Genomic DNA, 17619 nt, shown 5'->3' on the forward strand with positions numbered 1-17619 from the left:
GTAACAATTCAATATTTTAAATTGTATCTTAATGTAAAGCAAATCCACTACTTAAAATAGTACTAAGAAAGCACAATGCTTTTGAAAGGATACACTGGACAACACTGATCAGAAATGTGTGAGATAACTTCAAATAATAATAATAAAAGTAAAACATGCACTTGAGACCTGAAAGAAGAATCCTCAACACTACCTCAAGGCAATAATGGAAGGAGGGAAAATATGAGTGCACAATCACATCGCAAATATGTACATCCACACATTTTTACTATTTTAGTCTTACTGAAACTCGAGAACTTCACAGCAACCTACTAAAAAAAATCACAGATCAACAGGATAAAAGTAGATAAGGAGAATGTGCAATTTATGAAGACTGTTTATTACCATGGTTACAAACTTTCAGAACAGGCCGAGATGCTGGACTGAGACTTCTCTGAATATCTGTTAAAAAAAATATATAAAAGAATCTTAATATAGAGGTCTGTTCATCTCAGGAAGTATAACAGTATTAGACATATTTCTAAGGTTAAGTATTTCTGGAAGCGAAGCTTCAATACCCTGAAATACTTGAAGCAATAATGTTATGACTTTTACTTCTCATTTAATTATGCTACTGTGAACTCCACTGGGATAAGGTACATATGGTTCTTTAGATGAGACCTGTCACACTAATGAGGCTTTTCCAGGTTCAGTGCATTGATTTGTTAATGCGCTACTGACACTGGCCAACTGGAACACTTCTCTCTCTGACACTTGCAAGGGAAGGATTAAACAAACTTATAAAACTTCTGAAGAGTTGTTGCCCACAGCTCTGCATTCTTGACACATGACTTTAAAAGAATTACAAAAAGCGGGGGCGGGGGAGGATGTTGGCGCGCGAGGGGTGCGGGGGAGGGGGAGGGTTGTTCTTTGTGATAGTCCCCTAGAAAGGAACACGAAACAAGTGTAATGTTCACCTTTCGGCTTCGGTGTCCTTCTCCTTCGGTCGCGGAAGGCAGCCCCCGACTGCAAGGCCTCCAGCAGACTATCCATTACTCCTGTCTCATCACCCTCTGTGAAAAGAGATGCAGGGAATTCCATCAGCCCTCGGGGTTACCATAGCAATGTCAAAGCATGCGCAGAAACTGGGGATGGTATGGTAGGGGGAAAAAAGATCAGATGCCAGGACTAAGCCAGCAATTTCAAAATATGATAGGACTTAACTCATAAATCAAATATCTTTTAATGAAATCTGTCTCATTAGTGCCCGTGTTTACTGTCCACTAAGGAGAACCGAGTTCGACTGATTCACTTCAGAGCACTGCTTTTATAGTCTGGTGGCAAAGTAACTTTAAATGGAAGGTGGTTCTAGTCATATCTGTGTCTCAGGTTATCATAAATCACATTTCCCTTGTAGAAATGGGTTATTTTCAAGGCATCGGCTCCTTTTCTAAAATCGACCAGGTGTGGGAGAGTGTTTCTGTTGTCGTTATTGAGATTCTGCTGTCTAAACTTATCATACAAAATTATATTTCCAGGCTAATTTCTGTGAACGTGCTCCCAATAATTGATTCTTCATATCAGGATAATTGTCCCCAGACTTTAGGTGACAGAGAACAATCACTGCAAACTTTTACAGAATGTATGAAAAGTTTGTCTTCTATAATGAAAAATAAACCAAAAGAGGCTCTCAAAAATCTAAAGGATTAATCACATTATAATTAGTTTAAATTGATATTCTGTATATAATTGATGAAGATGTGGTTATAGAGCCATTTCTATCTGGTTATCTGGTAATAATCTATAGCTATTTACAGTTGTCAATGATAAATGTTATTTAAAGGAAGTGGTAAAAAAAAAAAAAACTTCAAAGAAACTATTGGATCAACCTAAATTCATGAAAATGCCAAAGATTTTTTTTGTCCCTTAGAGAGAAGTTATTTTCAGGCATTCTCTATGAAATTGTATGGCTGGTATACAGTCATGTGTAAAGTACTAGAAAACTATTTTCCTCTGGATTTTTTATTTCTTTTTTTTGAAACGCAATCCCTTTATAGGGAACAGATGAAAATGAATGCAGTAGAGTACAAATAACACATTCATTTACAGTTTATAAACAGATATGTGAATATAAACATGTGTCAGCCCTTTTCAATCTGGTTCTGTGTCATTTTTAGAGAAGTACTAAACCTCGTAGGTGTAATCCAAAAACAGGTGGGTGAGAAACAGAGTATTTGGAGGCTGCTAACTTACATGTAAATTTAATTCTAAAGTGGCTTGATGGCTATTTTAATTAAAATATGTCAAATATTTCAGACACTTTAATTAGTAACTATCTTTGAAAATTTTCACTCAAACTCAACTATATTTTTTTCTAGAAAGAACTCCAGGTAAAGCTAAATATTTAAGGTTGTGAATATATTTCATTAGTAAAAGGAAACACTGAGCTTTCTTTAGTAAGTTTGCTGTTGGTAGTGGTACTGATGACGTGATTGTGAAAGTATTACGTGTGTATTATAAGCCTGAGCAGATGGGTAAACATGCTGATGCTGTTGGCAACAGGGATGCTTGCTGTGGGAGGTGAGATACAAATATGGAGTGGGAGAAGGAGAGGAAGAACCATGAAGTGCTGGATTGGATCTAAAGGTATCATATAAGATCAAGCTTTACGAAAAATGCTCTTTCTAGCTTCGTGGTCCAAAAGAGCCTAGAAGTAATGACACTACAGTAGCAATGAGCACAGCTGGCCCTCAGATCTTGGTTTCTAAATATTATTACTCACTAATAGGAACTGGAATACTTAGAAAAATGGCTGATTCTAGGGCTGAGATCAAGAAAGTATGCTTCCCTGGTGGCGCAGTGGTTGAGAGTCCACCTGCTGATGCAGAGGACGCGGGTTCGTGCCCCGGTCCAGGAAGATCCCACATGCCGCGGAGCGGCTGGGCCCGTGAGCCATGGCCGCTGAGCCTGCGTGTCCGGAGCCTGTGCTCCGCAACGGGAGAGGCCACAACGGTGAGAGGCCCGCGTACGGCAAAAAAAAAAAAAAAAAAAGAAAAAGAAAGTATGAAATGAGTTGAGAAAATATTATTGTGCCAGAAAATAAGAAAGTGCTCAATGACAGATAGGGATATATCAAAAGGGCAGAGGAGCCAGACTGAAGCATAGCCTTGGCCAAATTTAGGACAATTTGAACACCGAATGGATAATGATGGGAATGGATTATTACACATTGGAAAAAAGAATCATGCATCTATACTGATACTGAAAATTTTAAAATTTATTAAATACCGGGGAAGGAAAAGCTCTGCTTTAAATAAGAATGTCAACCAATAGATGTCAAAGATCTAAAGAGGACCGAGTTCCATTAATATAAGAGATAGATAAGGGAAACAGAAAATTCACCATATCACAACTCACACAGCAAGAATTAATTAGGCAGAAATCATCAATGGTTACAAAACCCATTGTATGTAAGGTTATGGAAGAACATGGTACGGAGAAATCTCAAAGATATCACTTTACCCAACTAATCAAATTTGACATCACCAGTAATGGGGCACACTGACAATAATTGTCTCCTGAAGTGATGCACTGAGATGGACACAATATAAACTGTGTAAAAATATTTAATCTGGGAATTCCCTGGAGGTCCAATGGTTAGGACTACGCACTTCCATTGTCGGGGGCACAGGTTTGATCCCTGGCTGGGGAACTAAGATCCCACAAGCTATGTGGCATGGCCAAAATAAATAAATAAATAAATAAGCTTAAAACCATCTTTAACAAAAACAAACCAAAAAAGGGACAAAAACAAACAAACAAAATATTTAACCTGCATCTAAACGTAAGGAAACAATCTTACAAATCCAAAGTGAGTGACATTCTGTGAAACAACTGGTCTGGGTTCTTAAAAATCATCAATATCATGAAAGATCAAGAAAGAGAAAGAGAGGAGAAAAGCTTAGGGAAGCAGCATTCTAGCTTAGAGGAGATTAAATAGACATGGCAACTAAATGCAACACACAATCTTCCATTAGCTCTCAGACTGTAAAAAAGTCACAGATGACATTATTGGGATAATTAGACAAATTTTAAATTTGCTGGGTATTAAATAATTATATTGTACCAATGTTAGTTACCTGAGTTTGAGAATTATATTATGATCAGGGAGGATACTGTCACTGTTCTTAGGAGATAGATGCTGACATGTTCAGGCTCACTAAACAACTTACATCACAGTTCCACCTTCTCAATTTCACGCCTTTGATCATGCTGTTTTGTCTACACAGAACACCCTTCCCACTTTCTTCGCCAATCTAACTCCTTCTCCTTCAAGATAGATAACTGAGAATCCTTTCCTGATCTGTGTGTGCTGAACTGGGTATCCCTCTGTGTCCTAATGACTTGTGGTACATATAGCAATAAATCTTTTACAATATTGTTTACTTGATGGTTTCTACCACAGAGAGTTTGTCGAGGGCAGGGATTGTGGTTTCCATTTATCTTTAACACCTAGTAAAGAAAGTGTTCATTAACGTATGCTGACTATATTAACAAATGAAGTACTAGCGTGGTCAGCTGGAAGGAGTCACCACATAAAAGAATAAAGGTCATGATGGGGAGGGAACGAGCGGGAGCACATTCCCATCACCACTGTCTTTGTTCCCTCCTTTCTCTGGGCTCACACAACCATTCAGTTGCCAAACCTTGTTCATGTACATGCCAGTATCCCAAGAAATGATCCATTGTTTCCTTTTCTGACTAAATTTAATGTTGGTGGTCCAAAACTGAATTATTTTTCACCTGAAATATCGCATGAGTTGCCTAGAATTATGTTGCTTCTAGTTTCTCCCTAATTCTAATTCATTCCATAGAGCACTAAAGCAGAATTATGATCCCCTGGTCACAAATTTTCAATATCACTCACTTCCCACAATATAAAGTCCCAACCCTTTCACTTGGCCCTGACACGGACTCCAACTGCTTTCTAAATCTTATCTCTGGTTTCCAACATCACAATCTGTTCTTCAGCTAAAGGTAACTGCCTGTGATTCTCCACAAACATTTTCTCTCCCATCCATCAGTCTCTACCTGGAACTGCTATCCTTGGTCTTGTCCCCCAGAGCTAATGGCTTTGCTTGGCCTTCATTCCCCACTCCCGCAATGGAAAGAATACTGTATCAGAGAAAGAAGATCTGCATTCTAGTCTGAGCTGTCAACTGGCTACATGCTCCTACATGTTCCTGACATGTGTAATAGAGATAATACCTGTCTAGGGTTGATGAGAGGATCGAATGAGATCATACAAATGAAAGCAGTGGTAAATTGAGGGTTGATGAGAGGATCAAATGAGATCATACAAATGAAAGCAGTGGTAAATTGCTAAGAGATAAAAAATGTAAGGAAATAAATTCATAAATGAACTCCATAGTGCACTATAGGAAGTTTATGTAATATCTGATTAGGTTTTCAGCATTGTTTTAGATCCATTATAAATTAAATAACTCTTTAATAGCATATGTGATTAATAACATCATTTCTAAGGGAAGCTCTGATCAGAAATACAGGTAGACTCGTAAAATAATCCAATGTGTAAGATGGAGACATAAAATGAAGATGTTTTTCCAAATGCTGAAAATGCATTTAGAATATTCATTTGACACATGTTTATTGAGGGCTATGATGTGCCAGAACATTACTAGGCATGAAGGATATCTAGGTCCCAAGAATTAACGAGAAATGTTTTCAGCTCTCCAGAAGCAGAACAGTGTGCTAGGTATGGGAGGGTTCTATCGGAGATGTAAGTTTTCCTAGTGAATTATGACCTGGTGAACAAGCAGGAGTTGACCATGGCAGGGACTGGGGAGGGAACAGCATACCTGGCAGAAGAGATAGCAGGTTCAAAGGCAAAAGTTATAAACAAAAACAAAAGTGAGGTATAATAAAGTATTTAAAGGACTCATATTTACATTATTCTAATACAAACCAGAGAAATAAAAATTAGCCAGTTTTATTGTAGACTAGAATTCTTTAACTACAGTCAATTGATATTCAAAATATTTATTATAGTCTCTCTCCTGCTGTTAAAACTCTTTTAACTAAATAGACTAACTGCAATAGTCAAAGCTCTGCTTTGTGTGAATAACATATCACCTTGTTTAATTTGTAAATCACATTTTAAGAAGTTGCACAGCATCAAGGGAAATGGAGAAGGGAGAGTTAGGGATAAGATATTTCTAAAGGAGAATCAAGAGGATGTGAGGACAGGCAGGGGGGGATCTGCTAAGGCGATCACATGGGAGACAACTGGGTCATAGGAGAGAACAGTGGCTGAGAAACTAAAGGCAAATCTGCTGGGTTGACCATTTGGAAAAAGGATTGTTCCTTATTTCACAGGCCTGTCAGAGAGTTTGGATAAAACAGTGACAGGTATATATACACAAATACCAAGCAAATTGTTTTAAAAAAAATATTAGTATAAACCTAGAAATAATATTGTTTTCCAATAGGAAGTAATCATGGCATACAAACTGGAGGGGTGAGGAATATTTACACTATTGCACTATTATAAACACTGGCTATTCGTTTGCCCATCAGCTATGATAAAATTATAATGTGAAGACAGCAGAGGTAAAGGAGAAGGGGTATATGAGGAAAGTATAAGCAGGGAGAGGGTATAAGGGAACTAAACCTTCTACCACTTAGGAACTCAATGACTAAAATGAAAAACTGACAAATAATAATCTAAGTACATTATCTAGAAATAAGGAAGAGGTAAATATCAGAAAAAAAAAACCCCACTAAGAATTAAAAGTGGTTGCCTCTGGGAAAGGGGAGGGAGTTGAGACGGTGAAGGAGAGTGTATTTTATTTTGCTATAAGCCTACTGTATTTCATTTAGGAATGTACAGAAATCACATTGATAAACACAGAGAAACTAAAAAATTTCCTGACAGGAAGAGGCAACCAAGAAGGAGAAAGAGGAGAGAAAGAGGTTGATTCTTGACCTTAACGTGTTTTCCTATGACAAGGGGAAGAAGACAGGTAACAAATGGTCCAATATACAATGATGAGCATTGTGATGGAGATGTCCACCCAGGAAGGACACCTGGCATAGGGCAGAGGGAGAAGGGAAAGCCGTTACAGAAGGCCTCCTGAAGACCTAAGACTTAAAGAAGTCTTTACATCTGCCAGAGCTTCCTGAAGAGGGAAGGCCCTGCAGAGTTCACAGAACAGCTGTACAGGGGGCATGAAACACTTGGGAGAACTCCCATGTCCATGGGAATGGAGGGCAGGTTACAGTAGGGGTTACTGAGCGGTGATGCTGAGGAGACAGGTAGGGGCCAAATCACCAAGTGCTGAAGAACATGCCAGACTGCGGAGTTTGGAAGGGAGCCATTAACTTATTTTAAATGAAGGATTAACATGGTCAAATTTCTACTTTACAAAGATCACTCTGAGAAGAGACAAGACAAAGGGCAAGGAAAATAAGGAGAAGGCAGGTTTCCTGGTTTAAGTCCAGGCAAAATGCGATTGTGGGAATCAGGTAAAGAACAGAAGTGGTGAGAAAGGAAAAGAGAAAGGAGGAAAAACAGAAAAATCTTGGTCTGCGTGGATGTGAGTACTAACAAATGAAGTCAAGGCTAATTTCCAAGTATCCAGTTTGGCCAGTTGGATATATGTTGGTATTATTCACCAAGTACTGAATTATTTTTGTTTCATGGTAGAATGGGGCTGAGGCAAGAGAAGAATTCAGTTTGGATATGTTGAGATCTTCATGAGATATCCAACTGCAGGTGATTAAAGGTGTCTAGAAGGATGATGGTTTCACAGGTTTAAAACTTGGGGGAGAGGAATTAGTTATACTAACAAGTTGAACTTAGAAGCATACTGGTCATACTGGAAGCTATAGAAAAGAACATAAACATAGTGAAATGGTAATGAACACAAGTTTTGAATTTAGACAACTTGTATTTAAATTCTGGCTTTCCAATTAGAAATCAGTGTGGCTTTGGGCAAATTACTTAACCTTACTAACCTCCATTCTTTTTTCCTCAACTTTGATGTGTGATTAATAATAGCGCCTACTTCACAATATTATTGGGAGGATTAAAGGAGATAAATCATGTGTAACACTCAGCAGAGTGCCTGGCACATCATAAGAACTGCATAACAGTTAATCTTTGCTGTGGTCATTATTGATGTTATGGCAGAGCATGAGTTCTGTTAGGAAGGGTGTGTGTAGACATAAGAAAAGAGCTGAGGGGAAGCCACATGGCAAGCTAATATGCAAAGGGGATTTTAGGAGGAACCAACTGTTCTCAACCCGGGACCATTTTCCATTGTGTTCACTTTGCATGTGCTTCCAGAGCTCCCCTTTTCACTCCCACAGTCTCTGGTACACTTTCTTTAAGTCTCATCACATTTGATATGACTTTAGTAGTAGTAAGACATATAATAACCACCTGGAATTTGGCCCAAGGATAGAGAAGGAAAGCTCAGTTTCTCCAAAGAATTGTTGAAAGTGTGCAGCTGATACTCAAAATTCAGAGACTCAGAATTTAACCCACCTCTTTCTAAAAGAAACACAAGGCAGTTGCCCCAACAAAATTACATGAATTTAATCTTCATGCTGCTAGGTATAGACCTTCTGGGGACAAAGCTGTATTTGATTTACTTGCTAACCTAGTTCAGTCTTTAACCTTCTAGAACAAAGCTCAAAATACTACTTAACCCAGACAGCAAAAAGACAGGAATAACGTAAAACAACATCTTCGAACATGTCTTAATCTAGATGTGAAACTGAAAATTTGAGTCAAGGGAATTAGAAAGCCAACTTTCATTGGGATTTAACTGATAAAACAATAATTCGAACAGTTCTCTCGTATATTATAATGACTGGCTCAACCATGAGAAGTGGAATTTTATATTTAAAAACCCAATACTTTAATATTTCTGGTTTTATTCACTATTCTTCATTATTTGCATATCTTGAATTAAATATATTTCCTGTTACAAGTTAGAAGGGAAAATGTAGAATCTTTTACAATGAAGTAAGGTTGTTTTTCTTTTTTCCAAAAAAAATTAAGAGCAAAGTCAAGGAGCCAAAGTGTTGGGCTTAAATCTTGGCTCTTTCCAGCTGTGTGCCCCTTAAAGACCATCTTGTGCCTCCCTATTTCCTCCTCTATAAGATGGGGATAATAATAGTGCATTCTTCAAAAGGCTGTTGTGAGGATTAAGTGAGCTAATACATGTAAAGAGCTTAGGATAATGCCTCACACACAGTAAGGCTTCAATAAATATCACTATTATTTTTAATATTATGATGACTCTTCTTTTTCACTAATATGGCACACACTGCTGAATGGCCAGTGCAACACATCCATTCCCTACCCTCTCTTTGTCTGCTTCCACTACAGAGGCTGGAAAAGTTAAAATCTCATTTTCCAAAGCTCCCTTGTAGTGAAGCTGAGGGTGGCCCTATGATGCATTTCTGACTGACAAAGTGTAAGTGATCACCTGTATGGTGCTGCTAGAAACAGAAGATGCAGATGCTGATAGCCACTCTCCCCCATCCTCCTATCTTGAATATCTACCGGAGCTGTGACAGCTGTGGCTGCCATCGCACGTTGCTACCTCTTCTCACTACCTTGAATATGCCTGGACCTGTGACAGTCAGCATAACTCTGAGCACAAACCACGGGGCCATTCTTTTAGTTGCTCTGGATAAAATATAAGGCTATATTTTTCAAAGCTTGAGTGAAAAATATTTTGCAGATACATTTGAATGTGTAAACCATAATTATTATACTATTTATTACATTGTATTCAGATTGGAATCTAAATTATTTCATGTCTTATAGTAAGTAGAGTTATAGAGATATTTGTAAAATAAAGAATTTTTCTTATATGAATTCTCTAGTCTCAAAAATTAAAAAAAATCCATTACTGGATGTCATGTATAAAGCATGGTTCTATTCTAATTATACAAACAACCAAGAAAAAGCGGTAAAATAAATATACTGTTGTATATAAATCAAAGTGTATTGTTATTAACTTTTAATTTCCAAATTTCTTATGATCTAGATAGTGTGGTAAGAAAATGATTTTGGCATCATAGTCATTCAGCTTAACTCACGGAGATATCTAATTTACCTTCTTCTGGAATTTTTTATGAAAGTTCTTTCATTTAAAAAACTAATATAAACAATTGACCAAATTCCAGAAAAATAAGTTACTTGTCTGCTCAGTTAATTCTTCTCTCAAATAAAAAGGGCACAACCACTTTTGGAATGTAAGCACACTTAAGGCACAAGATTTAAAGAAACCATATATTCAATGAATGAGTTTGTCATTACGAAGTATTATAGCAAAAACTTAGTTGTGCCATATTAAATAGACATTCAATATTAAAAAAAAATACATCAAAACACAACTTCAATCAGACAGACAGAATTTCCCAAAATGTGTACCACAGAACACTAGACCCATGAGAAGCTCTGTGTGTGTGCCCGTGTGTGTGTACTGTGGGGGAAGTAGGGCGGTTCTATTGCAGATATGCTTGGAAAATAATGTATAGTATATATCGCTCTTGGCAATTCATATTGAGTATTGAAACGAAATTCATGGCTGAATTTCACATTGACTACGAAAACTCAGTTCATGATTCATGATAAATGTAGCGTTTCAAATCAGTAGAGGATAAGAAAAGATTCAATAACTACTATGATGGTAGTTTATTTGGATCCCACCCTGCTACTGACACCAAAATAAATCCCAAGTGGATCAACTATTTCAACATTAAAAAATTAAATTGCAAAGTAGAGCAGACAGTATAGAAAAGTATATTTTTCATTAGTTCTAAAAGGAGACGATCTTCCTAGGAAAAGTCTACACATAAACAATGAAAGGAGAAACCAGGAAAAAAAAAAATTGAAAACAGGTATTCCCTAAAACTGATTTTCTTGAAATAAAGAACATTATGACTCAGGAAAAAAAAATCAACAATCAATAAAAAAATAACAAAAAAACAGGCAAATAATATGTTCAGGAAATCCATCATAAAGACAAACAAATAGGGCTTTTATATAGAGGATATAATCCACAACGTCATTCATAATTAAAGATTTTCCAAGTACATCAATGAGAGATCATTTTTACCTATCAGCATGGCAATAATAACAACTGAGGATAATTGGTAAAGTTTGGAAAACAGATCATTCCACACATTATTTGTGGAAATATAAAACTAATGCAACCTCTTGGGAATGCAATTTGGCAATCTGTATCAGAAATAAAATTGCACATACCATTTGATGAAGTGATTTTTTTCTAAGAAAATTATCTTACTTATAACTCATGAGTGCAAGGGCGTATGTACAAGGATGTTCATTACAATGTTTATAATAACAAGTGATTGAAAATGACCTAAATGCCCATCTGCAAGAGACAGACTTAATAAACTATGACATTCATATACTAAAATATGCTGAGATGAGGAAAAAATAATGAAGCATATTTAAATTGTTGATATGGACCATGTCCAAAACATAGTAGGTGAAAAAAGCCAATCACTTATCAATGAGGACATTGGGTACAGACCTTTCTATGATCACTCACAGCTATTAGCTACAAAGCAGAGGATAAATTTCCTAACTTCCTGCTTAGCAATTATTCCACCACATGATGCTGAAGAAAGGCACTACCTAATCATTTTTTCTGTGTTAAATGTTTGTTAAAATATCTCCCATGTAAGTATCCAAGTGACCAACTCTGATTAGCTTGTTCACAGTGACCTATTCTAACAATTACTAAAGAAAACAAAATTTAAAACCAGTATTGACTCCCTGGCAAAAAGAACATTGCCAAAGTTGTGTGTTGTACAGGGCTGAGGGTGCTGAACAGAGGTCTTCAGGTGCAAAAGTACAGAGTGTCTGGGGAAAAATAATGTATCTATTTAAATACATATGTAGATGTGAAATGATAATGACATTTAACAAGATGTGACTATCACTCACAGTGAACACCCATGACCCTATAATCACAGAGTAACCCAGAGATGAAAAGGTTAATTACACGGTAGAACACCACCATTCTAAGCAGAAACTTAACTTGTCACCCACAAGAGCTTCATTTTATTCTGAGAAATTAGTCTGACAGTGCTTAAGCTTGGCAATTGCTTACTTCCTGTTGAAAATATATTAGATGTATTTTAAACTTGTTTTAATATTTTCATATATTAGAAAATTTTGAAAAGACTTTTTAATGGCTTTGTTCCTCATGAAGTTTTTGAACAAAGAATGAAATTATTTCAGACAGAGAAAATAAAAATGTTTATTCAATACCAAGAATCAAGGGGAGGCTAAGCTAGGGAATGGAGGTGATTTTGCAGGAATTTTCTTTCAGGAGAAGCTGGGACAAACGGACTTGAGGCCATGAGAGGCCACTCTCAACCAGCGGTACCTGGAAGAGTGAATGGGGCCCAGAGGGAACCACCAGTCATGCTGTGACAGCAGCATATGGTGCATACTGGAAGAAGGGGAAAATAAGGTCAGGAAGGGAGGCTGCGGGAGCTTGGATTCAAGGCTGAAGAACTGTCATAGAATGTTTTTGAAAGGTGTGAAATAATCAAAATTGGACTTCACTATGATTAAAGCTGGCACAGTGTGAAGGTGTCAAGCCTGGGTGACTGGGAAAACAGTGGTATCATCAACCCAAAATGAGAACATAAAAATCAGGTTTTATGTGGAACATGACAAGTTAGGTTTCAGATGAACTGATTTTGAGGTGCTGGCAGAATAGTCAAACTCTTTTGTCCAGGAAGTAGTTGGAAATATAAAACTATAAAGTCTGTAGTTCAATTCAATCCTACAAATGTGCACTAAGGAATATGTGGCAGGCACTGAAACCAGCCCATGCCCTGTTCTCGTGGGACTTGCAGTCTTAGGGCAATTTCAACACATAATTCGTCACTACCTGTATGACGAATGTTCCAAAAAAGAAAGCCAAGTGGTATGAAATTGCTTAATACAGAGGCAGTAGGTTAGAGGTATAGCTACGGCTGCCCAGTGATGATTTCAGGGGTTATTCTTTGGTACCTGTACTTGTATTTGCACTTAAATTTCTGAAGATAGGTTTTATTTGTACTTTAAAACACACGACCCTATAGATAGCACAGTAAACAGTGGAAATTTGTGTATTAGTATTTTGGGTGCCAAGAATGTTCTTAGTCAAGTGCCACCTCACTACTGCCAATCCTGCCCAAAGTAATTTCACTAGATTCAAGTTCTAGGTTCATTTCGAATATGAATTTGTGGTTCAAAGTATTAAGTATTCATTATTTTTTCAGTTCATTTCAAAGGAGAAATACAGATTTCTTCTGCACAAATGTAGTATTTCTTCCCCAATCAGATGCAGGAATTATGACATTAATATTACAAACTGAAGATATTTTAAAATCCTAATCAGGTTAATAGCGACATATTTTTGAAAGAAAGGAAGTCAGAAAAGATAATAAGGCAAGTCTGAATGAGTGGAAAGTGAGGAGGAAAAGGAATTGACATATGCTTTGAGAAAGCAAATAACACAGAAAAGAAAAGAAAATGGGAGACAACTGAACTTTTGATTAACTCATTAACAATTGCAAAGAAACGAGGCAAAAACGTGCTAAACTCTCTCAAAAGAACAATGGAAGGTTTTCCCTCAGCTACAAAAAGCTGACAAAATGAACACAGAAGCCCCTAAATAAAAACTGATATTAGATAAGTTTGAGAACAATTTTCTTTAGAAAAGAAAAAATGCATAACAAAAAGAACATAAACTAAATGTGAGTTAGATATATGAGGAAACATCATTGAATGCCCATGTACTAGGATCTGTGTGGAGCATTTTACCTAGATTTTCTGATATAAGTCTCCAGCCCTGCAAGGTAGCTATTATCAGATCCATTTTAAAGCCAGGGAACCTGAAGCCCGCAGAGGTAAAGTAATGCACCAAAAGCCCTACAACATGTAGGTAGCAAAGGGGAGGTTTGAACCAAAATCTTATGATTCTGAAACTGACATTCTTTCCATTACACTCACTTTTCTTAATCCTCTGTATTGTGACACACTGATACTACGATCCTCTTGATACTCTGTATCTGCATTGTGTGATAACCGAGAAGCACTCAGATCCTCAGCTTTGTTGAGCTGTACTTAGAGTTGCTTTAGGAAATGTCTCAGGGCACAAAGAGACAATGGCTTTCATAGCTGGGAACTCAACCAACAAGCACAGATTAGGCCTCCCCAAATTCACTGGGAGCCAGGCACCTTTCTCCAGAACCAGGTGATAAATGAGATGCAGGTCACTGATGATTCCTTCCTTATAGGGAAAGGCCAGTGACCTCTTCCTTCTCCCAGGACCAGGAGTACCTGAACATACTAAAATCAGTCTAGTCTGCAGTGGCCTCCTGGTCCCTCCCTACAAGCCACCTACTGGACAACTGCTACAGTTGGATTAAAACCTTGAGGCCAGTCAAACCACTATCACTGTCATTCTCAGTTACTCCATCCAAGAGATAAGTTCTTTCTGATCCCTATTTCTTCCAGTATTTATTTACATAAGCAACTTCTCTACTATCTTGTTGTCTTCAATGAACACTCCTTTCACTGCAACTGGAAAACTGGAGGGATGACCTCCCTGCCCCCTTCTAGCTGACACTGCTCATCCTCTGATACTTCTTTGTCATCTGACTTTGTCACCTGATTCAGTCTTCCTCTGCCAGTCAAGTCTTGCCATCATCCTGCATGAATTCAACTCCATGTGAACTACTAATCCAACAGCAAATGAGTTCCTTGACCTCCCTCATCTCCAGGGACGAATCCTTTCTCCCTACTTTCCATCACCCACCCTCACATCCATAACCTGAACTTTACTACCATCCAGAACTATTTTATTTCTATTAATTTGGATTCATACAAGCCATCTGTCCTTATTTTCTCTCTCTTTGTCCCTCTCCCTCCCCCTAACCCTCGTCCTGTCATCTATCCATGGAAATCTCCTACACCCTGGCCCCACTTTCTTCACTTCCTTGCTTATCTGTGGTTCATCACTTTGACCACAGTTCACCGGCCAATATCTTATTTTCCTCCTCCATTACGGTCCTTTCTCAGACTACTGGTAAAACTTAAATGAACTGAAAGTTCTATCTTCTTGGCACTATACACTAGCTGCTGAATAACTGTGGTGAAAAATAACACTGCAGGATCAGGGCTGGTACATAATCACAGTTACCAAGCTCAACTGGATTCTTAGTACTATCCAACACACCATCTATGTTTTACCTGGAGGCTCTCACTCCCACTCCCTGAGAGGGGCTGTTTCAACGCTTCTTTCAAGCCTTTCAACCGACTACCCTTCCTCAGCAGAGCACTTGCTCTATTTCATATACAAAATAGAAACTACTTGATGAAAAAAACCCTTAACTTCCTACCATCAAATCTACAAATGTATCTGCACCAGGGCCCAGCTTTTTCTCCTTCCCACTCATCACATTAGCAGAGCATGTCACTTTCCAAGACTACTTCCTCCACCTGTGCTGATATCTCATCCTCCACACTCTTTCCGGCGGCCCTCAGGACCTTGCTCTATTGAGTATCATTCTTTCCCAACCTCCTTTCCTTCCTCATTTTCCCCAATCTACAATTAAACAAATTCAAACACCTGCTTTGCCCTCTCGACACCAAACCCCTCTAGCTACTACCTTTCTTACATCTCAGTCTCCCTTCCCATACTCATTTATCAACCCTCTCCCCTCTCCTTAGAGCTGATGTCAATGGGACAATTGTCAGTCTGTTTATTCTATGATCTCTTGGCAGCATTTGACAATACTGACTACCCTTTCTCCTTTGAAATGGTCTCTTCCCTGGGCTTCATGATACCAGAATTTCTTAGTTCCCCTCCCACCTCCATGGCGACTCATTCTCACACTCTTCCCAGCTCCTCTTCCTCTGCCTACACTTACACCATTCCTCACAGTCTCCACTGGCATTTTAACTCCCACAGCTTTGCACGTTGAGAACTCCAAGTTTCCATCACCAGAGCACAAGCTCTACTCCTGAGCTCTGGCTACAGTGACCAACAATCCCCATTTGCCAAAGACTAAGGGGTTTCCTGGAATACAGGGCTTTCAGTGCTAAAACTGGGAAAGGCTCAGGCAAACTGGGATGAGTTGGGCACCCTAGACCATACCCAATCATTCACTAGACATGGTAACTCAGGTGTCCTACAGATACTTCATCACCATTTCCCCCAAACTTCATCTTGTCCTGGTGTTCCTTATCTCAGTGAATGGCACCACCTGTTAAAGTCAGATGGCAACTGTTGAAGACAGGTATACATAGAAGGATCTCTCTATCTCAAAGCACTGAGTTCCCAGTCTCTTTTCTTACTGGGGAAATATCCAATAAGTTTCCTATAGAACCTGTTAACACTTACAAATTCTCCCCAATGAAAAAACAACAAAAACAAATGTATCTTTTATCTGAAAAATTACAGATCTACTGGAGAGCTCCAATGGGGCAACATTTCTTTCCTCGGTGCTGGTGCCACGTTCTTTTGCCATTCATGTTCTTGACACTAATTTTGATCACCATCTAATCCATTATAAAATTTCTTCTTTAAGCTCCTTTGGATATTTCTAATATGCTATTATGGAATGGTTAATTTTCCTCTTCAATAAGCTAAAATAGGGCTTCCCTGGTGGTGCAGTGGTTGAGAGTCCACCTGCCGATGCAGGGGACACGGGTTCATGCCCCGGTACGGGAAGATCCCACATGCCGTGGAGCGGCTAGGCCCGTGAGCCATGGCCGCTGGGCCTGCGCGTCCGGAGCCTGTGCTCCACAACGGGAGAGGTCACAACAGTGAGAGGCCCACGTACCGCAAAAAAAAAAAAAAAAAAAAAAAAAAAGCTAAAATAAAGCAATGTTTCTCGAGTAAGGAAACTCTGGGAAACAGCTTGTATTAACTTATGAATACCTCAGCCTGAAGACATGGTACATATCCTGCAGGTCACTGGGAAGCAAAATGGTTGCCCTTCACAGCTTATTCTGTAAATCTGGGGTCCCCAATCTCTGGGCCACAGACCGATACCAGTCCATGGTCTGTTAGGAACTGGGCCGCACAGCAGGAGGTGAGCTGAGGGCAAGTGAGCGAAGCTTCATCTGTATTTACAGCCGCTCCCCATTGCTCAATTACCGCCTGAGCTCTGCCTCCTGTCAGGTCAGCGGCAGCATTAGATTCTCATAGGAGCATAAACCCTATTGTGAACTGCACATGCAAGGGATCTAGGTTGTGTGCTCCTTATGAGAATCTAATGCCTGATGATCTGAGGTGGAGCTGAGGTGGTGATGCTAGCGCTGGGGAGCAGCTGCAAATACAGATTATCATTAGCAGAGAGGTTTGACTGCACAGAGACCATAATAAATCAATTGCCTGCAGACTCATATCAAAACCCTATCAATGAGTGGCAAGTGACAATTAAGCTGCATCTTACAGAGTAGCCTGGACATAAGCAACGGACTTCGGGTGTCACTGTCTCCCATCACCTCCAGATGGGACCATCTAGTTGCAGGAAAACAAGCTCAGGGCTCCCACTGATGCT

The 17619-nt window shown here is 38.7% G+C and overlaps 1 protein-coding gene across 3 annotated transcripts in view; it reads right to left on the reverse strand.

Annotated features, from left to right (window-relative positions):
* Positions 1 to 17619, reverse strand: part of DIAPH3 (diaphanous related formin 3) — a 550032-nt gene that overhangs the window by 141264 nt on the left and 391149 nt on the right. For all 3 annotated transcript variants that reach the window (XM_060080302.1, XM_060080301.1, XM_060080303.1), the window contains 2 exons: positions 957 to 1052; positions 385 to 441 (listed from right to left, as the gene is read on the reverse strand). In XM_060080302.1, coding sequence (XP_059936285.1) covers positions 385 to 441; positions 957 to 1052 — 153 coding nt within the window. The remainder of the gene's footprint in view (positions 1 to 384; positions 442 to 956; positions 1053 to 17619) is intronic.

This window comes from Mesoplodon densirostris, chromosome 17, assembly GCF_025265405.1.
Source record: "Mesoplodon densirostris isolate mMesDen1 chromosome 17, mMesDen1 primary haplotype, whole genome shotgun sequence".
In the NCBI taxonomy this organism is placed as follows: Eukaryota; Metazoa; Chordata; class Mammalia; order Artiodactyla; family Ziphiidae; genus Mesoplodon; species Mesoplodon densirostris.